The sequence below is a fragment of the Grammomys surdaster genome, unplaced genomic scaffold (assembly GCF_004785775.1).
Source record: "Grammomys surdaster isolate TR1022 unplaced genomic scaffold, NIH_TR_1.0 63, whole genome shotgun sequence".
Classification (NCBI taxonomy): domain Eukaryota; kingdom Metazoa; phylum Chordata; class Mammalia; order Rodentia; family Muridae; genus Grammomys; species Grammomys surdaster.
Genome location: NW_021604565.1, coordinates 24,319,980 through 24,345,076, shown reverse-complemented (window position 1 = coordinate 24,345,076; position 25,097 = coordinate 24,319,980). Strand labels below are relative to the sequence as shown.

Here is a 25,097-nt window from a genome sequence, read left to right as displayed (position 1 = left end):
CAGGTATATTATCTGAGTTCAACCCTCTAGAAATTATATAAATACAGGAGTGGTAGTTAAGATCTTTAAAGAAAATGCTCATAAGTCCAAATATAAGGAAGGGTTAGGAGAATGTCCAGCATCTTAGGGGATGCAAAAGTAAACAACAAAAAGAAGCTCTGATTCAAACAAGATAGAAGGTGGAACCCACATTGTCCCTTTAAGTAAAGTATCTTTCCCTCTCCTCTCTCTCTCTCTCTCTTTCCCTGTCCCTTCCTCCCTCCCTCCTTCACTCCCTCCCTCATTCCCTTCTTTTATTCCTACACTCACCCATACACACAAAGAGAAGAATGTCATCTGAGTTTGACAAATGCAATGTCTATTTGGGTCACAACTTCTTTTTAGAATAAAGATGCTATAACAAAATGGAAATTATAAGACCTTGTGGGAAGGACTGATGATAGGAGTAAGTGGTACATGAGAAGCAACTGTGTAGAAACATGTGGAATACACACTCCAGAGATTCTCAATAACAGAAGAGGGGAAAAGATTTTTTTTAAAGATTAAAGCCTATCTTTTCATGCATTCACATATTCTTCTGACACCTCGGTTTTTATTAATTTTTATTATTTCTTAAGATTCTCAACATATTAAACTTCATATTAAAACCACAGAGCCTGCATGGATTTTAGTTAATCTATTTTTATTGTACAATATATTATATGTAAATGCTAATAATTGACCCCCTAAAACTGGAACATTTTAAGTAAGGAAATTTTTATTTTGTTTATTATCATCAGAGAATACTATCACTTATTTCAGGGGAAGAAGAGTAGGTTTAAATCATAATGAGCCATGGAGACAGATGCTGGTATCCTGTGAATTTGAGTTTTGTAGCCTTTATTTTTCATATGTCTCCCAATTTAATGGAGCTTGCTACCCACATTCACAGAAATATTTCCTCATTAGTTTGTTACTTCTATCTAAAATCACCAAATTAATCACTGGTTCATCCCAGTTCCCTGGGTTTGGGGGCTGGAGGTGGTTATTCTAAGGTTGTCTTTCTGGGGGGTTAGAAATGGTCATAATTGGAACAGGTAGAAAATAGCTAGAATTGATTGTATAGCCATAATTTCATTTGGTAAAAAAAATCTTTATAATTGTTACTAAGTAGAAGTCATAATTTCTTATTTTGTTACAGAATTTATTTTGATGCAAAATAAAGGTATTAAATGGTTTTAATTTCTTCTATTGATAAAATTTTAAAAGTACAAGACTTAGACACAATCCTTCTATAACTGTTATTATAAATTGATCTGAGATGTTTAATCCTGTTTGCTAAGGGACAGATTAACAATTCATGGCTCTGAGTTTATTGTTAAGATGCTTTCAAGATATTTAATTAGAAAGCTGAGAATAGTTAGTGGACAACAGTCCAGATTACTTTACATAGACAGTTGATTTTCAAAAATTTCAGAAATCCACAGATTTGACATTTAACGTTACTTATTTACTTGTTGAGACATATTCTGCTCCTAACAGCTCCCCACTTGTGGATTCAAAGATCCAGCTAAGCATCTATACCTCCAGGTCAGGTAGTACTTTGTGACTAGGTGGCTACTGGGCAGAAACTGCCTGTCACTCCTGTAGACCTGAACTGTTCTTGAAAGGACACAAGCTACAGTTTAGAACAGCTTAGTTCCTCCAATACAGAATAGGCTAGTCCTTAATGATTCCTATGTTTTCAAGGTCTGTCAGAATATCCTGGGCCAAAAGGCTGGAGACTGATGCTTCAACTTCCTGACTTACTGGGGCTGTGTAGGTAGAGAGCTGTCTCTACAGTTTGTCTCAGTTCTGGAAGCTGTGTTAGGCTTCCTATATTTCAGATAATGTTGGTCCTTCTCTGATTTCTGATGGGGTTGAAAGACTACTTATAGTCTCATAGACAATCCAGGTTACTTAACATTGAAAGAACAGATTTGAGAGGATGGTTTTCAGATGGCATACAATCTGGCCCAGAACATAAGTCAAGTGTAGAATTATAAATCTTTTAAGTTAGGATAGATGACATAGTGTTCTGTTTAATTGATAAAACTGATAGGCTTGGTGTTAGATCTATCTTGTACTTTATAAATTAAAAAATGTTAATACTTGTGCTCAATTTATATTTGAGAGAAAAGGTTTTTTTTTTATATGAACAGAAAGGATGAAATGTAGCAGAATTTTCCTTCAATTAATTTAAATATTAATAAAAGAAGCCTGTGATTGGACAGAGAAAAGGGAGACAGAGCTAAGAGTTTCAGGGATACAGACAGGGGACAGGAAGAGAGGAGGAAGGAAGTAAGATAGAGAAAGAGGAAGGTGATCCAGATTCCTCCTGACTTTAAATATCCACAGGTAGCTATACATACCATGAAAGGATAGAATAATTGGGATAACTTGTCTAATCTAAGTGGACAGTTTTCATCATTATAAATTGACTGAGAAATTATTGTGTGGGCATCCTGTGAATTGAGAATCTATTGATATGTAAATCTGACATTAATTATAAACTTCTAGAGTTTTGATTGTACCAGGTTACTGGGATATAAGACTGCTGACCACAGGGGGTAGATTGCTAGAAATATGAGCAGAATCCTCAACAAGAGAACTGTGATCAGTCACTGCATATAGCTAGGCTAAAGGCAGCAATATTGCTGGAGCAGAGAGTAGCTGACTATAGTGCACGATGGTGCCAATTTATTTATTACTTTCTGCAACAGGAGGTAGAGGGAGGAATGGATTTGGAGGGGAGAGAGGAGGGGAAGGGAAAAGGGGGAACAGGATCAGTTGTGGGAGGAGACTGTGGAGAAATATAGATGGTCAGATAATTTATTGGAGGTGAGTAGCAGGAGGATAGGGAAGGGGAAGGGAAGCCACTAGAAAGTCTCAGATGCCAGGAAACTAAAAGGATTCCAGGACTAAATGTGATGACATTAGTCAAAATACCCAACAAAGAGGATGGAGAACCTGTACAGACAATATCCATAGATTAAGTATGGCTCCCTGTTGAGGGCTGGGGCCACCCACCTATCTCAAAAGCATTAACCTAGAATTGCTCCTGTCTAAAGGAAATGAAGAGACAAAGAGTGGAGCAAGACTGAAGAAAAAGCCATCCAGAGACTGCTCTACCTAGGGATCCATCCCATCTGCAGACACCAAACTCAGCTACTATTGCTGATGTCAAGAAGAGCTTCCTGGCAGAAGCATGGTATAGCTGTCCGCTGAGAAGCTCTGTCAAAGCCTGACTAATAGAGATGCAGATGCTGGCAGCCAACCATTGCACTGAGCATGAGGTCCTCAATGGAAGAATCAGGGCAAAGACAGCAGGCACTGAAGGAGTTTGCAACCCCTTAGGAAGAACAACAATATCAATCAACCAGACCTCCCCAGAGCTCCCAGGGACTAAACCACTAACCAAAGAGTACACATGGAGGGAACTATGACTCCAGCTGCATATGTAGCAGAGGATAGTCTTATCTGGCATCAGTGAGAGGGGAGCCCTTTGGTCCTGTGAAGGCTTGATGCCCAGCATAAAGGAATTCTAAGGGAGTGAGGTGGGTGTTGGTGGGTGGGTGGGGTAGCACCCTCATAGAAGCAGTGGATTCCACCAGGATCCAATTCAGGAATTAAGTAGCTAACACTTCTTCAAACAGAAACTTAGAGAAGAAAATAAGATTAAAAACTGTTCTTTTTTATTGTATTTAATACAATAGTACTTCTTAGGACTATATATGAATTCCTCTCTAACTGTGAATGATAAACAATACTAATGATTTATATTAGGGATCTATAATATTATACTGCAGGACTTTTGCTATATTTTTATAACATGTACTTACAAGAGTAATTTGTTGTATAAATTCTGAGATGAAACAAAACAGTACTGTAAGACACGTGTATGGACAATACACAAATAAAGAACAATTTAAAAAGATACAGAACAGTAAATTTTCTTCAACTCTAAAGGCATTTTTATAATAAAATTTCAGAAAATACTCTGGGAAATTTACATGGGTATGACGATTTAATTAGCTTTGTCATATCTGTGAAATTAAAAGATGTTCCTTTAAAAATTGCTTTATTTATTTATGTCCCAAATGTTGTCCTCTCTGAAAGTTACCCACTCCATCCTCCCTCTCCTTCACCTATGAGAAGGTGCCCCTTCCAGGACATATCCCTTCTCAGGAGTATCAAGTCTCTACAGGACTAAGTGCATCCTTTCTGACTGGGACCAGACAAAGCAGTCAGTTTTCTGCTACATGTGTTCTGGGGGCCTCAGACAATCCTTTGTATGCTCTATGGTTGGTGGCTTCGTCTCTGAAAGGACCCAGGGATCTGGGTTAGTTGACACTCTTGGTCTTTCTATGGGGTTGTAAGCCTCTTCAGTTCCTTCAGTCCTTCAATCCTGCCCCTAACTCTTCCATAGGGGTCCCTGACTTCAGTCCAGTGGTTGGCTGTAAATATCTGTATCTGTTTCAGCTGCTGGTAGAGCATCTCAGAGGACAGCCATGCAAGTCTTCTGTCTGTAAGCACAATATGACATCAATAATGGTGTCAGGGTTGCGTGCCCATCCATGACATGTATCACAAGCCAGACATTCCTTCAGTCTGTGCTCTATTTTTGTCCCTGCATTTCTTTAAGACAGGGACAATTCTGGGTCAAAATTTTTGAAGGTGGTTTGGTATCCTCATCCCTCCGTTAGGGGCTCTGTCTATCTAATGGAGGTGGTCTCTTCAGATTCCATCTTCCAACTGTTGGGTATTTCAGGTAAGGTCAACCACACTAAGTCCTGGGTACCTCTCACATACCAGGTTTCTGGGACATTCTATAAGTTTCCCCTAATCCCCACCCTCAGAAGCCACATATTTCTATTCATTCTCCTGTCCCTTTGGGTGCCTCTCCTGTCTCCTCACATATATGACCCTGCTACCTTTTCCCTCCCCACTCCCACTAAGGTCCCTTACTTCTTCTGGCTCCCATGATTATTTGGATTACCTAAGTGGGATTGAGGCATCTTCACTTGGGTGTTCCTTTTTCTTTTCTCTAACTTCTAAAAGTCTGTGGGGTGTGTCATGCATATTTTGTACTCAGGCTAATATTCACTTGTTAGTGAATACATACCATGCATGTTCTTTTACTTCTAGGTTACCTCATTCAGGGTGATATTTTCAAGTTCCTTTCATTTGCTGGCAAATTCATGATATCCTCCTTTTAAATAGCTGAGTAGTATTCCATTGTGTCAATGAACCACATTTTCTGTATCAATTCTTTGGGTGAGGGACATCTGGGTAGTTTCCTGCTTCTGGCTACTATGAATAAGGCTTCTATGAACATAGAGTAACACGTGTCTTTGTGATATGATAGAAAAACGTTTGAGTATATGCCCAGGAGCAGTATACCCAGTGTCTTCAGGTAGAACTATTTCTAATTTTTGGAAGAACCACCAGATTGGTTTCCAGAGTTGTTATACCATTGCTGTTTACCAGCACTAGAAGAGAGTTCCTCTTTTTCCACATCCTCACAAGCATGTACTGTCACTTGAGTTTCTGATCTTAGCCATTCTGATTGGTTTAAGATGTAATCTCAGGGTCCAAAAAATGTATTTTAGCTATTATTCCTCTAATGGATATAGGGTTAGTGAAGACTTTTCCCCAATTTGTAGTCTTACTGACAGTGTCCTTTGCTTTACAAGGCCTTTTCAGTTTCATGAGGTCCCATTTATCTACTGTTGATCTTAGAACCTTGGCCATTGGTGTTCTGCTCAAGAAAATTTCCCCTATGACAATTCATTTAAGGCTATTTCCCATTTTCTCTTCTATTAGAGTCAATGTCTCTTGTTTTACATTGAGGTCCTTGATCCACTTGGACTTGAGCTTTATACAAGGTGATGAAATATGCATCAATTTATATTCCTCAACCTGTAGACCTTCAGTTAGCACAATTTTTGAAGATGCTTTCTTTTTTCTATCTGTATGTTTTAGGCTTCTTTGTCAAATATTATGTGTCCATAGTTGTGTGGGTTTATTTAATTCTATTTAGTTGATCGACCTGTCTATCTCTACACAAATACCATGTGCTTACTTTTTTTAATTACTGTTGCTCTGGAGTACAGCTTGAAGAAAGGTGATTCTCCCAGAAGTTCTATTATTTTTCATAATTGTTTAGGCTATCTTGGTTTTTGTTTGTTTGTTTGTTTGTTTTCTTATATGAAGTTGAGAATTGCTCTTTCGATTTCTGTGAAGAATAATTTTGAAATTTTGTTGGGAATTGCATTTCATCTGTAGATTGTTTTTAGTAAAATGAAATTTTTCATTATGTTAATCCTACTGATCCATGAGCATGGGAGATCTTTCTATTTTATAAGGTCTTCTTTGATTTCATTCAAAAGTGACTTGACATTCTTGTTATACAGGTGGTTCACTTGCTTGGTTATAGTTACACCAAGGCATTTTTTAATATTTGTGACTATTGTAAAGAGAGTTGTTTCCGTAATTTCTATCTTAGCTCATTTATCATTTGCATAATGTAAGGCTATGCATTTGTTTGTATTAATTTTATATCCAGCCATTTTTCTGAAGTTGTCTATCAGCTCTTGGAGTTCTCTTGGAGTAGAATTATGGAGATCACATATGTATACTATCATATCATCCATGAATAGTGATACCTTGACATCTTTCTTTCCAACCCTATGCCCTTGATCTATTTTGTCTTATTTTTGTAGTGAGAACATTGAGTACTATATTGCATAGGTATGGGGAGAATGGGCAGCTTTGTCTTATCCCTGATTTTAGTAGGATTCCTCCAAGATTCTCTTTATTAAATTTAATGTTGGCAATTGGCTTGCTGTGTGTTGGCTTGCTTTTATTCTGATTAGGTATGTGCCATGAATCCCTGATATCGTTAAGACTTTCAACATGAAGAGGTGTTGGATTTTGTAAAAGACTTTTTGAGGATCTAATGAGATGATTATGTTTTTTTATTTCAGTTTATTTAATGGATTAAATAAAAATCCGTTGATGGATTTTCATGTATTTAGGTGTCCCTGCATCTGCGGGATGAAGCTTACTTGATCACAGTGAGTGATGGTTTTGATGTGTTCTCAGATTCAGTTTTCAAGAATTTTATTGTTTTGTATCGATATTCATAAGCAAAATTTGTCTTAATTTCTCTTTCAATGTAGTTTCTTTGTGTGCTTTAGGTATCCAAGTAAGAGTGGCCTCATAGAATTAATTAGATAGCATTTCTTCTGTTTCTAATCTGTGGGATAGTTTGAGGAATATTAGTATTAGCTCTCCCTTAAAAGTCTGGAATAATTCTGCACCAAAACCTTCTGGTCTTGGGTTTCTTCATGCTTTCTCCTAATTCAACCACAGAGGTCAGCAGCTTCTGTCCATTGGTTAAGTGCAAATATCTTTTCCTGACTCTTTCATCTGCTTGTTGGGTATTTCAGAGGACAGTCATGATAGGTCCCTTTTTGTGAGCACTCCATAGCCTCAGTAATAGTGTAAGGTCTTGGGCCTCTCCGTGATCTGGATCCCACTTTGGGCCTGTCCCTGGACCCTATTTTCCTCTGGATCCTCTCTATTTCTATCCCTGCATTTCTTTCAGACAGGAAAAATTATGGGTCAGAGTTTTGACTATGGGATGGCAACCCCATCCTTCCACTTGATACCCTGTCGTTCTGTTGGAAGTTGACTCTACAAGTTCCATTTCCCCAAATGTAAGGCAATTTATCTAAAGTCTCTCCCTTCGAGTCCTGAGAGCCTCTCACCTTTAAGGTCTCTGGTGCATTTTGGAGGCTTCCCCCAACCTTCTACCTCCCAAGTTTGCATGTTTGCGTTCTTTCTGAATGCCTTCAGGGATTTCACTCCTTTTCCCTCACTCAAGACCAGATGTTCCCCTTTCCAACCCCTCCCTATACTCTTTCCCTCTCAAGTCCCTCCCTCTCTCCACCCTTGTGGTTGCTTTCTTCTCCCTCCAAAGTGGGACTGAGGCATCCTCACATGAGCTTATATCTTGGATATTCTGTACTTTTTTTTGGCTAATATCTACATATTAGTGTGTACATACCATGCATGTCTATTTGGGTTTGAGTTACCTAACTCAAGATGATATTTTCTAGTTCCATCCATTTTCCTGAAAAACTCAGGATATCTTCATTCTTAATAGCTGAGTAGTATTCTATTGTGTAAATGAACCACATTTTCTCTATCCATTCTTCTGTCATGGGACATCTGAGTTGTTTACAGGTTCTGACTATAACAAACAAGGACACTCTGATCATAATGGAACACGTGCCCCTGTGGCATGGTTGGGAATCTTTTAGGTATATTCCCTAAAGTGATAATTCTGGGTGTTCAAGTAAATCTATTTCCAATTTTTTGAGTAACCTCCAGAGTGTTTGTACCAGTTTGAATTCCTACCAGCAGTGCAGGAGTGTTTTTCTTTCTCCACATCCTCCCCAACATGTGCGGTTGCCTGAAGTTTTGATCTTAGCCATTCGGATTGGTGTAAGGTGGAATCCCAAGGTCATTTTGATTTGTATTTCTCTGATCACTGAGGATTTTGAACATTTCTTAAGGTGTTTCTCAGCCGTTTGAGATTCCTCTTGTAAATTCTCAGTTTTTTTCTATACCCCATTTTTGATTGCATTGTTTTTTTTTTTTTTGTGATTAGCTTCTGGATGATCCCTCCTCCATACATTTTCTCATATTTGCTCCTGTGAGTATTTTGATACTCCTTCTAAGAAGGACCAAAGCATCAACACTTTGGTCTTTCTTCTTCTTGAGCTTCATGTGGCCTGTGACTTATGCCTTGGTATTGTGAAATTTTGGGCTAATATCTACTTATCAATTAGTGCATAACATGTGCGTTCTTTTGTGATTGGGTTGCCTCACTCAGGATGATATTTTCTTGTTCCATTCATTTGCCTAAAAATTTCATGAATTCATTGTTCTTAATAGCTGAGTAGAACTCCATTGTGTAAATGTACCACATTTTCTGTATCCATTCCTCTGTTGAAGGACATCTGGGTTCTTTCCAGCTTCTGGCTATTGTAAACAAGGCTGCTATGAACATAGTGGAGCATGTGTCCTTGTTATATGTTGGAGCATCTTTTGGGTATATGCCCAGGAGTGGTATAGCTGGATCCTCAGGTAATAGTATGTTCAGTTTTCTGAGGAACCGCCAGACTGATTTCCAGAGTGGTTTTACCAGCTTACAGTCTCAACAACAATGGAATAGTGTTCCTCTTTCTCCACATCCTAACCAGCATCTGCTGTCATCTGAGTTTTTAATGTTAGCCATTCTGACTGGTGTGAGATGGAACCTCAAGGTTGTTTTGATTTGCATTTTCCTGATGACTAAAGCCTGAGGATCCATCCCAGGTGCAATCACCATATGCATACACTGTTGTGGGTGTCTGAAAGTGCATGTTGGTAGGAGACTCATATACCTGTCTCCTGAGAGGCACTGCCAGAGCCTGACATACACAGTAGCGGATGCTCACAGCTAATCATCGAACTGATTACAGAGTCCCCAATGGAGGACTTAGAGAGAAGACTGAAGGAGTTGAAGGGGCTTGCAGCCCCATAAGGAGAGTGACAATACCAATCAACCAAAGCTCCCAGGGTCTAAGCAGCTAGCCTGGGAACACACATGGAGGCACACATGTCTCCAGGCATATATGTAGATGCCTTGTAGGGTATCAGTGGGAGAGGAAGGCCTTCATCTCTTGAAGGCTGGATGCCCCAGTGAAGAGGAATTCTAGGGCAGGGTGGTGGGAGTGGGTGGATGGGTGGGGATACACTTTTATAGAAATAGGAAGAGGGAGGAGGGGATAAGGGGTTCCTGGGGTAGGGGGAATGGAGAAAGGGGATGACATCTGAAATGTAGATAAATAAGGTATCCAATAGTAATAAATAAATAAATAAATAAGTAAAGAAAAACAAACAAACAAACAAAAAACCAGATAATGGAACTGGCTATCTCAGTCAAATATTTAAGAATTTTTGGCAGCAATTTAACATTACTCATATTACTGGGATTCCTTATAATTGACAAGTACAAGCGACTATGGAAGGAGCCCATGAAAACAATATCTTTTGTGGTTACCTTCTTGAGTTCTTCATATGTTTTGGATATTAGCTCTCTATTGGATGTGGGAATAGTGAAGTTTTTTTCTCAATCTGTAGGTTGCCAATTTGTTTTATTAGATATGTGTTTTGCCTTATAGAAGCTGTCCAGTTTCATGAGGTCCCATTTCGCAATTTTTGATCTTAGAGCATGAGCCATTGGGGTTCTGTTTGGGAAATTTCCCCTTGTGCCAATGAGTTCAAGATTCTTTCCTACTTTCTCTTCTGTTAGATTAAGTGTTTCTAGTTTTATGTTGAGGTCCTTGATCCACTTGGACTTGAGCTTTATGAAAGGTGACAAATATGGTTCTATTTTAAGTTTTCTACATACTGACTGCCAGTTAGGATCACATAATTTTTTAAAGATACATTCACTTTTCAATTGTAGATGTTTGGCTTCTTTGTGAAAGATCAAGTGTTCATAAGTGTGTTCATATTTCTGGATCTTCAAATCTGTTCCATTAATCACTGTGAGTGTCTCTGTACCAATACCAGGCAGTTTTTTTCACTATGGCTCTATAGTAAAGCTTGAGGTTAGGGTTGGTGATTCCGCCAGCCATTCTTTTATTGTTAAGTGTTGTTTTTGCTATTCTGGGCTTTTTTGCCTTTCCAGATGAATTTGAGAGTTGTTCTTTCCATGTTTTTGAAGAATTGTGTTGAGAATTTGATGGGGATTGCGTTGAGTCTGTAGATTGGCTTTGGTAGGATGGCCATTTTTACTATATTAATTCCGCCAATCCATGATATTGGGAGATGTCTCTATTTTCTGAGATATTCTATGATTTCTTTCTTGAGAGACTTGAAGTTATGGTCACACAGATCTTTCACTTGTTTGGTTAGAGTTACCCCAAGATATTTTATATAATTTGTAGCTATTGTGAAGGGAGTTGTTTCCCTAATTTCTTTCTTATCCTGTTTAGGATAAGAAAGGCTAGTGATTTATTTGAGTTAATTTTATATCCGACCACAAAGATGCAGTTGTTTATCAGCCTGAGAAGTTCTCTCATAGAGTTTGGGAGATCACTCATGCATAATAATATATTATCTACAAATAGTGGTACCTTTATTTCTTATTTGTCAATTTGTATCCTCTTAATCTCTTTTGTTGTCTTGTTGTTCTAGATAGCACTTTGAGTACTCTATTGAATAGATATGGGGAGAGTTGGAATCCCTGTTTTGTCCATGATTTTAGTGGGATTGCTTCAAGTATCTCTCCATTTAATTTGATATTGGCTGTTAGGTTGCTGTATATTGCTTTTATTATATTTAGGTATGGGCCTGGAATTCCTGATCTCTTCAATACTTTTACATGAAGGGGTATTGTATTTTGTAAAATGATTTTCTGTACCTAATAAGATGATCATGTATTTTTATTCTTTGAGTTTGTTTATATAGTGGAATACGTTAATGGATTTTTGTATATTGAGCCAACCTTGCATCCCTGGGATGAAGCCTACTTGATTATGGTGAATGAAGGCTTTGATGTGTTCTTGGATTCAGTTTGCAAAAATATTACTGAGTATTTTTGTATTGATATTCTTAAGCGAGATTGGTCTGAAGTTTGCTTTTTTTGGTTGGGTCCTTGTGTGGTTTAGATATCAGAGTAGATTTGGCTTCATAGAATGAATTGTGTAGTGTTCCTCCTGTTTCTATTTTATGAAATAGTTTTAGGTATATTGGTATCAGATCTTCTTTGAAGGTCTGGTAGAATTCTGCACTGAATTCATCTGGCCCTGGGTTTGACAGGTTTTTAATGACTTCTGTTTCTTTATGCGATATGGGCCTGTGTAGATTGTTTACCTGCTCTTGATTCAAATTTGATGTGTGGTATCTGTCTAGAAAACCATCAATTCCATCTAGATTTACTAGTTTTGTTGAATATAGCGTCTGATAATTTTTTTTAATTTCCTCCATTTCTGTTGTTGTGTTTCCCTTCTCATTTCTGGTTTTGTTAATTTGGATATTGACTCTGGGCCCTTTAGTTAGTTTGGCTAGGGGTTTATCTATCTTGTTGATTCTCTCAAAGAACCAACTTTTGTTTTTGTTGATTCTTTGTATTGTTCTCTTTGTTTCTACTTGGTTAATTATGTCCCTGAGTTTGACTATTTTTTTGCAGTCTACTCCTCTTCGGAGTGTTTTTTGTTCTAGAGCTCTCAGATGTGCTGTTAAGTTTCCAGTATAAGATTTCGTCGTTTCTTTACCAGGGCACTTAGCTCTATGAATTTTCCTCTTAGCACTGCTTACATTGTGTCCCATAAGTTTGGGTATGATGTGTCAATATTTTCATTAAATTCCAGGAAGTCTTTAATTTCTTTCTTTATCTCTTCCCTGATCAAGTTATCACTGAGTAGAAACTTCTTCAGTTTCCTCGTGTATGTGGTTTTTCTTTTGTTTTTGCTGTTATCGAAGACCAGCCTTAGGCCATGGTGATCTGATAGGATGTATGGAATTATTTCAATCTTCTTGTATTGGTTGAGGGTTGTTTTGTGACCAATTATATAGTCCATTTTGGAGAAGGTACTATGAGGTACTGAGAAAAAGGTGTATTCTTTTGTTTTAAGGTGAAATGTTCTGCAGATATCTGTTAAATCCATTTGGTTCATAACTTCTATTAGTTTCACTGTGTCTCTGTTTAGTTTCTATTTCAATTGTCTGTCCATTAGTGCAAGTGGAGTGTTGAAATTTCCCACTATTATTATGTCGAATTCAATGTGTGTTTTGAGCTTTAGGTAAAGTTTCTTTTATGAATGTATGTGCCCTTATATTTGGGACAAAATGTTCAGAATTAAGACTTTCTCTTGGTGGATTTTCCTTTTGATGAATATGAAGTGGCCTTCCTTATCACACTTAATAACTTTTGGTTGAAAGTCTATTTTATTGGATATTAAGATGGCAATTCAAGCTTCTTTCCTAGGACCATTTGCTTGGAAGGCCTTTATACATCTTTTTACTCTGAGATAATGTCTGTCTTAGTTTTTGAGGTGTGTTCCTGGTGTGCAGCAAAATATTGGATCTTATTTGCATATCCAATCTGATAGCTTATGTTGTTTTATGGGTGAGTTGAGTCCATTAATATTGAGAGATATTAAAGATAGATGACTGTTGGTTCCTGATATGTTTGTAGGTGGCTTTATGTGCTTGTGGTTTTCTTCTTTTGATTTTGTTGTGAGATGCTTAATATCTTGTCCTTTCTTGGTGTAGGTATCTTCCTTTTGTTGGAGTTTTCCTTCTAGAGTCCTCTATAGGGCTGAATTGATAGATAGATAGATAGATAGATAGATAGATAGATAGATAGATACTGTTTGAATTTGGTTTTGTCCTGGAATATTTTGTTTTTTCCATCTATGTTGATTGAGAGTTTTGCTAGGTATAGTACTCTTGGCTTGCGTTTGTGTTCTTTTAGAGTCTACATGACCTGTGACCAGGCTCTTCTGACTTTCATAGTCTCTGGTAAGAAGTCTGGTGTAATTCTGATAGGTCAGCCTTTGTATGTTACTTGGTCCCTTTCCCTTGCAGCTTTTAATATTCTTTTTTTTGTTGTTGTTGTTCTCTGTGTTTAGAGTTTTAATTATTATGTGAGGAGAGGATTTTTTTAATGTTCCCACTTATTTGGTGTTCTATAGACTTCTTGTACCTTTATGGTCATCTCTTTCTTTAGGTTGGGGAAGTTTTCTTCTATGGTTTTGTTGTTCTTTGATCCAGGAATCTTCATTTTCCTCCATTCTAATCATTCTTAGATTTGGTCTTTTCATTGTGTACTGAATTTTCTGGATGGTTTGGGTTAGGAATTTTTATGTTTTGAATTTTCTTTGTCTTTGACAATTGTGCCAATCTCTTCTATGGTATCTTCTACACCCGAGATTCTCATCTATCTCTTGTATTCAGTTGGTGATACTTACATCTGTAATTCCTGACTTCTTTCCTAGGTTTTCCATTTCCAGGTTTGTTTTCATTTATGATTTCTTTATTGTTTCTCCTTTTCCATTTATGTCTTGGATCACTTTAATCAATTCATTCCATTGTTTGATTGTGTTTTTCTATATTTCTTTAAGGGATTTATTTGTTTACTTATTTATTTGTTTAATCTTTAAGGGCGTCTACCTGTTTATCTGTGTTTTCCTGTATTTCTTTCAGTGAGTTATTTATATCCTCCTTAAATGACTCTATTATCTTCATGCGATAGGATTTTAGGTCAGCTTCCTGATTTTCAGAAGTATTGGTCTATTTAGGGCTTGCTGTGGTGGGAGAACTGGGTTCTGATGATGCCCACATATGGCGTCTGTTGTCCGGTCTTATGCTTGCCTCTTACCATCTGGTTGTCTCTAGTGTTTGTTGGTCTGAGTGACTTTGGAGTCTCCCACTTTTGTCCCTGGGTTGCCTCAGGTCTCCTGGTAGTCCTGAGTCCGTGGCTGTAGCAGATTACTTGTTGGGCCTTCCAACTGGGGGCTCTTTAGTGAGGCAGAGAGGGCTCTTTAGTGAGGCTCTTTAGTGAGGTTGTTCTTTCTCCCTGGCTGTAGTAGATCTCCTGGGAGGTCTTCAGATTCTTGGGTCTTCAGAGGAGCAGTCAGGCTGTTGTCCTGTTTGAAGATGTTATCCAGGGGCATCTACTGACTGTCGTTTCTGTTTTCCTGTGTGTAGCAACATTCCTGTGAGGCTTTCAGTCTGTTAGGTTAGTTGTTCTGCATGCCACAGAGCTCCCAGGAGGTCTTCATAGTGTAGTGTCCGTTGCCCAGTTGCTCTATGTACAACAGAGCTCCTGGGATGCCTTCAAGCTGTGGTGTCTTCAGGGGAGCAGACAAGCTGACAATCAGTTGCTCAGTTGCCTTGTGTGTAGATGATCTTCTCAAACGCCAGTTTTCGCTGTGTGCAGCAAATCTCTGGATGTCTCAGGCTGTGGTGTCAGTTACCCTGAGTGCACTGGATCTTCTGGGCTGGCTCAAGATATGGTGGCTTCAGGGGAGCAGACTATCTAGCAGTCTGCTCATCAGCAAGGATTGGGTGGAACGGGAGATGTTTTCAGTGGGGAAGGGAGTGCAGGACGTTGGGTGGTGATGTGTCCCTAGCCTACTTGGCTCCTAGTGGCAGCTATGGAACTTCCAGATGGTTCTTAACAACTGCTCTGAGTGTAGTGGATCTTATGGACTGTTTCAGGATATGGTGTCTTCAGGGGAGCAGACTAGCTAGCAGTCTGCCCTAGCAGAAAGGACCAGGCAGAAGGCAAAGGGTATTCTACAGGGAGGTCCCAAGTCCACTGGGTTCCCAGTGGCAGCTGTGGGACTTCCAGACGGTTCTTACCAAATGGTCTGAGTGCATCAGATCTTCTGGGCTGGTTTATAGCTTATGTCTCCTTTTTCATTTTTGATTTTATTAATTTGGATACTGCTTCTATGCGTTTAGTTGGTTTGACTAAGAGTTTAACTATCTTGTGGATTTTCTCAAAGACAAGCTATTGGTTCTGTTGGTTCTTTGAATTGTTCTCTTTGTTTCTAATTGTTTGGTTTCATCCCTATATTGGACTATTTCCTGATATCTACTCCTCTTGGGTCTATTTGCTTCTTTTTGTTCTAGAGCTTTCAGGTGTGCTGTTAAGTTGCTAGTATAGGATCTCTCCTCTATGAAGGGACTTAATGCTATGAATTTTCCTCTTAACATTGCTGTAATTGTGTTCCATAAGTTTGGGTATGCTGTTCCTTCATTTTTAATTGAATTCTTGAAAGTCTTTAATTTATTTCTTCATTTCTTACCTGACCAATTTGGCATTGAGTAGACAGTTGTTCAGTTTCCATGAGTATTGGGACTTTCTTTTGTTATTGTTGTTGTTGTTGAAGTTTAGCCTTTGTCCATTGTGATATGATAGTATACAAGGATTTATTTGAAACTTCTTGAATCTATTTAGGCTTGTTTTGTGTCATGTTTTCAGTCAATTTTGGAATAGGTACCATGAGGTGCTGAGAAAAAGGTATATTCTTTTATTTTATAGGGCAAGAACGTTTTGTAGGTATCTATTCAGTCTAATATGTTTTTAATTTCTGTTAGTGTCAATGCATTTCTGTTTAGTTCCTGTTTCAATGACCTATCCATTGATGACAGTAGGGTGTTGAATTTGCCCACTATAATTGTATGTGGTTCTATGTGTGTTTTGAGCTTTAGTACAGTTTTTTTTATGAATATAGGTGTTTTTGCATGCGAGGCAGAGATATTCAGAGTTGAGACTTCTTCATCTTTGTAGTTTTTCCTTGGATGAGTATGAAGTATCCTCCCCCATCTACTTTGATAACTTTTGGTTGAAAGTTTATTTTATTGGATGTTAGAATGACTGCTGCAGCTTGCTTAGAAAACTGTTTTTCAGCCCTTCACTCTGAAGTTATTTTTATCCTTGCTGCTGAGGTGTATTTCTAATATGCATCTGAACGATGGATCCTGTTGGCACATCTAGTCAGTTAGTCTCTACCTTTTAATTGGGGAATTGAGTCAGTTGATGCTAAGAGATAGTAATGATCCATGATTGTTATTACCTGTTATTTTGTTGTTGGCAGTGATATAATGTATGTGATTTTCTTTTTATATTTTTGTGTTTGTTGTAAGATGATTAATTTCTTGTTTTATTAGCTGTTGTTAGTTATCCTCTTAGTGTTGTAATTTTCTTTGTAGTATTCTCTGTAGGCTGGATTCATACAAAAATATTTTTTAAATTTGGTTTTGTCATAGAATATCATGGTTTCTTCATCTATGATGATTGAGAGTTTTGCTGAGTATAATAGTCTGTGGTCTTTTAGGGTCTGCTTGACCATTGCTTGCCTTAGATTATGTAAGTTTTCTTCTATGATTTTGTTGAAGATGTTTTCTGGCTCTTTGAACTGGGAATCTTTACCCTCGTCTACTTCTATTATTCTTAGATCTGGTCTTTTCATTGCATTCCAAATTTCATGGATGTTTTTGGTTTGAAACTTTTTATATTTTGCATTTTCTTTGACAAATGTAAAAATATCTTTTATGGTATCTTTTACACATGAGACTCTCTCTTTCATCTCTTATACTCTGTTAGTGTTGTTTGCCTCTGTAGCTCCCGATTCCTAGGTTTTCTATCTCCAAGGTTGCCTCCATTTGTGATTTCTTTATTTCTATTTCTATTTTTAGATCTTTGACTGTTTTCTTCAATTCCTTTACCTGTTTGATTGTATTTTCCTGTATTTTTTAAAGTATTCATGTTACCTCTTCAAGGACATATGCCTGTTTGTTTGCCTGTGTTTTCATGTATTTCTTTAAGATAATTATTTATATCTTTCTTAAAGGTCTCTAACAATTTCATAAGATAGGTTATTAGGTCAGAATCTTGCTCTTCAGGTTTGTTAAGATATTCAGACTCTGTCGTGGTAGGAGAACTGGGTTCTAATGATACGAAAATAACATTAGCATCTGATGCTTTTGTTTTTGCGCTTGCCTTTTGCCATCTGGTTATATCTGGTGTTAAGTGGCCTGGGTATATCAGATTAGAGCAAACTTCCTCATAGGCTGGCAGAGTTGTGTGACCTGGGTTAGAGCAGGTCTGGCAGACAGTGCTGTCTCTGGCTAGATAAGACCTTATTTGTCCCTACTTAGGGAAAACCTCCTGGTAGTCAGGCAGTGCTGTGGGATTGTAAAGCAGACATGTCAACATACCATGAATCTAGGTGGAGGTACAGATTGAGAAATGAAGTATTCTTGATGATTCCTATTTAAGAACTATTCTATAAGAAGTTCATGATAGAGTCAAAAATAATATACAAATTACCCATCCATTTTAACAAGTATTTTGAGTCTCAGAAAACATCCAGGTTAGATGTTGTAAAGGTCTGAAAGTAAATAGCATTCCAAATTGGATTCAAATAAAGTAAAACTAGAAAATATTTAATATTGGAGTAAAATAAAATTTAAAATTTATTGTTAAATGGGGGAAAATGGGTATTTAAAGGAAAGTTTTATGCCACAAATTTCTCCTTATTAATGTTTTTAATCTCAATAACATTAAGTAATTAATATAGTAAGTATTTTGGATTTAAGATGTTGTAAGAAATCTGTAATAGTGTGAAAAATCAAAGACTTACTACTACATAAGGTAAAAATTGAGGCAGGAAAGGACATGATCTCAATGTGTTCTGTTAGGAGATAGAAAGAGATTAAGCATCTGGTTTAACCTTACTTCAATGCTGGCTTGTCTGACCATGATTAAGGGTAAATAAATAAAGTTGAATTATATTTATTTCTGTCCCAAAATGAAGTACATTAAAGTGCCCTAAGATAAGATAAATGAGTGAATCAAAGGAGCACAAATTGTGGCTGAACACAGAACAATTAATTTAACAAGGTCATGGGGATAGAAAATGCCTGAAGAAAGTATCTTATCTAAAGGCCAGAAAAAAGAAGGAGTCAAACCAGGTTAAAAACAAGAGTGCAAGAATGGGAGAGAAAGATAAGTTAGAGAGTATGAGAGCTGCATCAGTAGCTAGCTTTCAGGATCTTGGGAAAAATGAATATGTGTCTGTTTACAGTTGACTGTCTTACTGAGTACCAAAGACAGGAAAATACAGCTAGGTCACTTCATTTTATTTTATGTAATTGCAATTTCTTTCTTAAATTAAATTAATATTTTAAGTATCATATGTATTGCATATTTATATTATTTCCTCTGCGCCGTAAATCTCACCATCTCTTTAATGCCCTTTTCCCAAAATTTATGGCTTCTTTTTATTTAAATATTATTGATACATATAGACAAGCACATATAAAAAATAAATATATAAATGTAAAATCCTGAGTCTATTTAGTTTTGCTTATATGATTTTAATGTACCAATTGGTATTGAATAATGTGCTACAGGGTCTTTTCTTGATAAAAACTAATGATATTCTCTCAGTTATTAATTGCTTATATATGTTCATGTACAAGGCCTGAAGATTTTACCCCACTATGGCACGCTGACTTGTGTTGTTATTGTTTAGATTCTGTTAGACAGCTATAACGTTAAGTGTGCCAGTTATTTCTTGTTAACTGGAATATATATTTTAAGAGGGAATCTTAACTGGAAAATGCTTTTATTATATTGTCTTTAGGGTATTATCTTGATTAATTGATGTGGGCAGACTTAGTGTATCTTAGGTGGTGTCATCAGCGACAGATGGTTCTGGGTTGTTGTATAAGAAAACAGGTTGAACTAGGTATGGGGAACAAGACAGTAAATAGTATTCCTCAACTGATTATTTTTCACATGCCCTCATCATGGTTTTGCTTTGAGTTCCATCCCTAACTTTGTGATGGACTGTGTATAGAAGATAAAAGCTGAAATAAACCCGTATCTTCAAAAGTTACTTTAAGACATGATGTTTTATCACAATAATGTAAACTCTAAAAATTACCAGACCTTTAGGGCTATATTTCTCATAGCTATCATTATTAAGACTTCTATGTTTCACATATGATTAGGACTCTCTTCAGATTCATAAGCCATTTTAATTATGATTTTAAAAATTATTTGTATCTTTTGAATTTTAATCATTTGTCAAATGCATAGCTGACAAATATCCTCTCCCAATCTGTGGGCTTTTTTCTTGATCTTTTTCCTATAATTATTATAAGCTTTTTAAGGTAATGAGGTTTCACCTGTCAGTTCTTTATGTTAATTCCTAGAAAAATGAAAATTTATTCACAGAGTCATTTCAATACCTGTATCTTATAGAATACTGCATATATTTTCTTCTAGTGCTTTCAACATTTTGTGTTTCACATTGAAGTCTTTGATCCATTTGCTGTTATTTTGTCTATACTTATATGTATGGGTCTAATTTTATTCTTCTACATGTAGCCATACAATTTTCTCTGACTTATGTGTTGAAGATGACTTCATATGTATGGTTGGTTGCTTAGTTTGTTTGTTTGTTTGGCATTATTTTCAAATATCCTATGTTCATAGCTATGTATACTCACATGTCTCATACTTCTATTCATATTTCTATTTTTCCAGTTGTCTACGTATGTGTTTTGTACTTGTATCATACTAGAATTTGGGATGGAGATATGGCTTAATATTTAAGAACACTACCTGTTTTAGTTTACTGGGCTTAAATTCCCAGCATTTAAATAGTGGTTCACAGCCAATCATAACTCCAACTTCAAGGGATCCAAAGATGTTTTCTAACTTCTACAAGCATCTGGCATGCATAAAGAGCATACACATACATTCAGGAGAAACATAGCTTTTATTTATTTATTTTTCTTGTATATCTTGAAATGGAATGGTGGTTTCAGGATTGCTTTCTGTTCTTTTAATGGCAACAATCTAAAGTTTCACATTTTGTTGTGTCTAATGTTTCTTTTCATTTAACTCTACAATTCTACACTCTAGAAAGTCATTTCAGGTTTTATAGTTGTACAATGGCTTGTACTTGCATTTACTATCTATGTTGCTGAAAATTCCTTAAATTTCTTTGAAAATTATGGAAAGTTTTATCTTTTTATCTCTTGCTCCATTCTATTTTATTTTCAATATTATTAAGAAGTTACTTTTCATTTAATGATTTTTTTAAAAGCCTCCTTTCAAACTCTTTGTTCTTGAGTACATTTAAAGTAAAGTCAATAATGTGCTACAATTTCATTGCATTTAAAAATGTAGACAGGCTGCCTAAATAATCCATCCCATGCTTTTTTATGTTCACAAAATCAGGGAATTAAACAGCACAGCCTGTAAATCAAAATCTTACATAAAATCTGGCATGCTATTCTCTTGAAAACATGAGTGATATCAATGTATATTTACTATTTATTTACTGCATTGTTATTTGAAGCAAACAAATCAAGTACAGTAACCAAAACCTGTTTTTGACAATAATGAAATAAATATTTGAAATTAGTTTAAATTATTTATACAAATATTGTGGATCTTTATTTAATAAATTCAATCATGAAAATATTTAGCCAAATATACCTCAGTAAAACAAAGAAATTATGAATAACTATGGAAATATTAGAGAATATTCTAGATAAATAATAGAAATGAGAAATACATGAAAGTCAACATTCTGAATATTAGTAGCCACCATGATATAGCAAAATAAAGCTCTTCCAGTGGGGATGTGTATATTCACGAAGATTGATTACTTCAAGACAAATGTTACCATGTTACAGTGTAATAAAGCTGCTAAAGCTATATGGTCATTCACAAAAGGTCTTGAATAATTCCAACATTCCATAAAGAAAATGGATTCTCATAAGTGAGTGGCATACATGTCAGAAGTATGACTTTGAGCCACCATGAAGCATACTCTTCATCAAAGATTTTATCCCAGGGTCATGTTGTTCTCGTATCTAACACTGGTCCATCAACATCACTGGTGAATGAGAGAATCATGGTTCCTTATATCCTGAATACAAACCCAGTCATTAGATCAGTATTTCCTTCTGTGGCATAAAAAATGTAGAGTTGAAAATAGGAAATGCCTACTGAAGGCTGCTTACAAGAAGCTTTAATACTACATTCTTCTTCACAACATAGTAATCTACTTAGAATAATTGGTTAATGACAGGGAAGAACCATATTTAGGAGACACTCCTTAAATCAATAAAACTAAAAATAAAAAGACAACATTTGTGGAGGTTGTTGGTGATTATAAAATCAAGTTTCTTAATAGATTAATCATGATTGATGTTTTCCTAGAGAATAGTTACAATATTTCATAATAAAATTTTGACTTAAGGAGAGGGTGCTGACTTTGCTACCAATTACATTGATATTAAATATAATTCCCAAATATGGTATTGCATTCTGCCTCTCTGCTGGGGGGCCCTGGCATTGGAGGCGTGCCAGCCCAGAGAAGGCGAGAAAAAGTCTGGAATGGAGAGTCCACAGCCTGTGTTTCCTTTACAGGCATCAGAAGCTCAGATTTAAGCTTACTTAACTGCAACAGTTCTTAGGCCTGTCTGGTGTCACAGCCCACTTGTTCTACACCCAAATAAATCTGGTTTTGCCTCCCATTCTTCAGTGTCTGTATCCTGATACGGTGTTATACAATATAGCCCAGGTAGTCATGAAAATGTAGAACATTATTAAATTGTATTAAAAAGTGATAACATATAGCTAAAGGTGCTACCATCTGTGAAATATTGAAAATAAGAGATTAACCGGATTGTAAAGGTAACTATTCAGTCTTACATTGAAAGTATGAGTCTTACATTCTTTGAAGAATTGCTATGTTGAAAATTTTTTATACCAACATGTACACAAAAATATCATCAGAATTACCACCAATTAAATGTTTAATATCTTCATTACTATCAAGGTTATAAATCTATTATCAGTGTAATAGTTATGTTAAAACAAGTAGTGAATATTAGAGAGTTGTGATTTTTACAGTAGATTTTAGCAATACATGCAATTTGATCAGAATAGAATGGTTAAAATCATGCTACTATTTTTGACTAATTTTATAATACAAACACATTTCACATTTCCAAAATGTTGGGAGTATAATGACATTGGCTTGTATGTTGTATGTAGGTAGCTACCTTTCCATCTCAAGTCAGTATGAATAATTACTTCCCAAAAGCTTTTTAAATTTTTATTTTATTTTCTTTCTTAAATCAGGTTATCTGGAATGAATATACCACCACCAATTATCAGCAACAAAAACTGGCTCAGACTGCATTTTGTTACAGACAGCAATCACCGCTACCGTGGATTTAGTGCTCCCTACCAAGGTATGTTTAATGATAACTTTTGCTTCCCTTGATGTGTAAAATGATTTTGGTATGCACAACTGCATTGTGTAGTCTGAAAATAAAATGTCTTTAGCATTCATAAAGGATAATTTACATGAGAAACAAATGTCATTCTCTCTAAGAAAATAATGCGATCATAACTAAATTACACATTAAAGTTAATAAATTCTTATGGATTGCACAATAATCAAAGTTTAAAATGTTATAATTTATAGAATCTATTTTGCAGAAGATATTTGGATTTAATGACATGCTTCAGCAGAAAGCATGCTACAAAATCATGCAGAAAGCCTGTAGTTGTGAATTGGTTCTTTATCACCTTAATTCCATTTTCATACATAGTTTGTCTGTTATTGAAAATATAATTAACCTTAATAAAATTACTATCTACCGATTTTATTAACAGGCATAATTTTAAATGAGTAGACTATAATGCTTGAAGTGTTACCTTGAAAACTCATTGAGGCAATTTAGGAGGAAGATAAAACACTAATAACAATGTAGTTTCTACAATACTCAATAATACTGTAAAAGCCCGATGGACACAGTGTCAGACTCAATAGATAGTAAGTCATTTCACTCTCACTAGTTGTAGCAGTGTATCAACCACTGCTCAGGCATTAGTGAACACTGCCATGGTTACATATTCCATTGACTCTTTTTGTTTGCTTTTGGTCTTTTAAACATTTCCTCTGGCATTCTTTGATCTTAAGCATTTTGTAAATTTAATATGGTGACTCATCATAGCTTATATTAATTAACTGAAATAGTATCAGAATATATGTTGTCTTTTGAAGTACGTATTTCAGCAATTAATTAATATTTTACAGACAAGAGACTTCTACAAATATTGGATCAATGAGATTTCTCTTTAATTAGTATAACAGATTAATATGAGTTGTATCTTAATTTTCATAGTACAGTAATAGATATTTCTATAATAAAAATTCCTAATGAAACACCTTAAATAATTTATAGAATAATCCCCAAAGAATTTCTTCAAATATGCCTTTGTAGAATAAAGTAATATACATTGAGTAAAAATATGTTTTTAAAACTAAATTGTTATTTCCCATAACAGAAAATATTAACCATCAAAAAGTATTATAGGTTAAAAATAAATATACACAGCAAATATTTTTTTTTACTTTCAAAACTTCTATTAATAAAGAGATTCATTCATGATCATTTAAACATTATCAATTTAAACCAATGTTTCATTTTAAATTTGAAGTGTATTTTATCTGGTTTCTTGATCAACCGTTTCAGAACATGAAGTGATTTTTTTTACTGTGGACCCTGGAGCTTTCTGGTTCAACTCTCTAATTTTTATATTTTTTTCAGCTACATGACTTTAGGGTTGTGATTCTTTATAGTGAACTGAGACTAGTAGGGTGACAGAAATTCAAAGCTTACCCGCTTAACATTTGTGGCTTGTGATCTTAAGTTAGACTCAAGTAATCTTTCAGTTAGATGCCTTCTATTTTACCAATAAAATTAAAATCTGACATTTAAATTTGAAAATTTGAGGAAAATCGAGTGTATTTCAACATTAAATGGTATTTTAAGTGTAATATAATTTTATAAAAAACATATTAAAATGTGAGTTTTTATCTTTTGCTTTATGAAGTAATGGCCCAGCTGCCAGTAGATGTGGATGTTTGATTATTCTCACTGTTCTTCCACTCAATCTTACATTAGCTTCGAGAGTATTTTTAAGATTTAATTTTATCAATATTTTACATTCCACTGAAAATGGTGCATAAACTGATAAAAAATTGAAAAGAAGACATTTTGTAGAAAATAAAGCTTAAATTACTAATTATTTGTATACTTTGTATTCTTATTCATTCCACTATTTTGTTATAGTGGCTCTTCTTATGTAGATAGGTAATTCAATCCCTATTGTCATAGTTCCTTTAGCCTGGGTACTACAAGAATGAAACAAACCACAATAGTAAGACACACTATTCTATGCAAATACACAAGTTTTGAGATTTCTTAGAGTATAACATTAATTTTACATCTAGGGAAAAAGTTTTGGTGGAAATCTCAATTAGGATGAATAAAGAAGCACACATCCCAGCCAGAAGAGAAAATGCTTTAAATCTTGTGATTGAATGGAATATTTAATTCGTACAGCCAGAGCTAAAAAGGAAAAGTGAGATCTTTTCCATTACTTAGTTACAATGAAT

The 25,097-nt window shown here is 35.7% G+C and overlaps 1 protein-coding gene across 3 annotated transcripts in view; it reads left to right on the top strand.

The window, feature by feature from the left end:
- Csmd3 (CUB and Sushi multiple domains 3) overlaps window positions 1-25,097 on the top strand; it is a 1,130,934-nt gene that overhangs the window by 337,483 nt on the left and 768,354 nt on the right. For all 3 annotated transcript variants that reach the window (XM_028765583.1, XM_028765601.1, XM_028765593.1), the window contains exon 6: window positions 22,769-22,881. In XM_028765583.1, coding sequence (XP_028621416.1) covers window positions 22,769-22,881 — 113 coding nt within the window. The remainder of the gene's footprint in view (window positions 1-22,768; window positions 22,882-25,097) is intronic.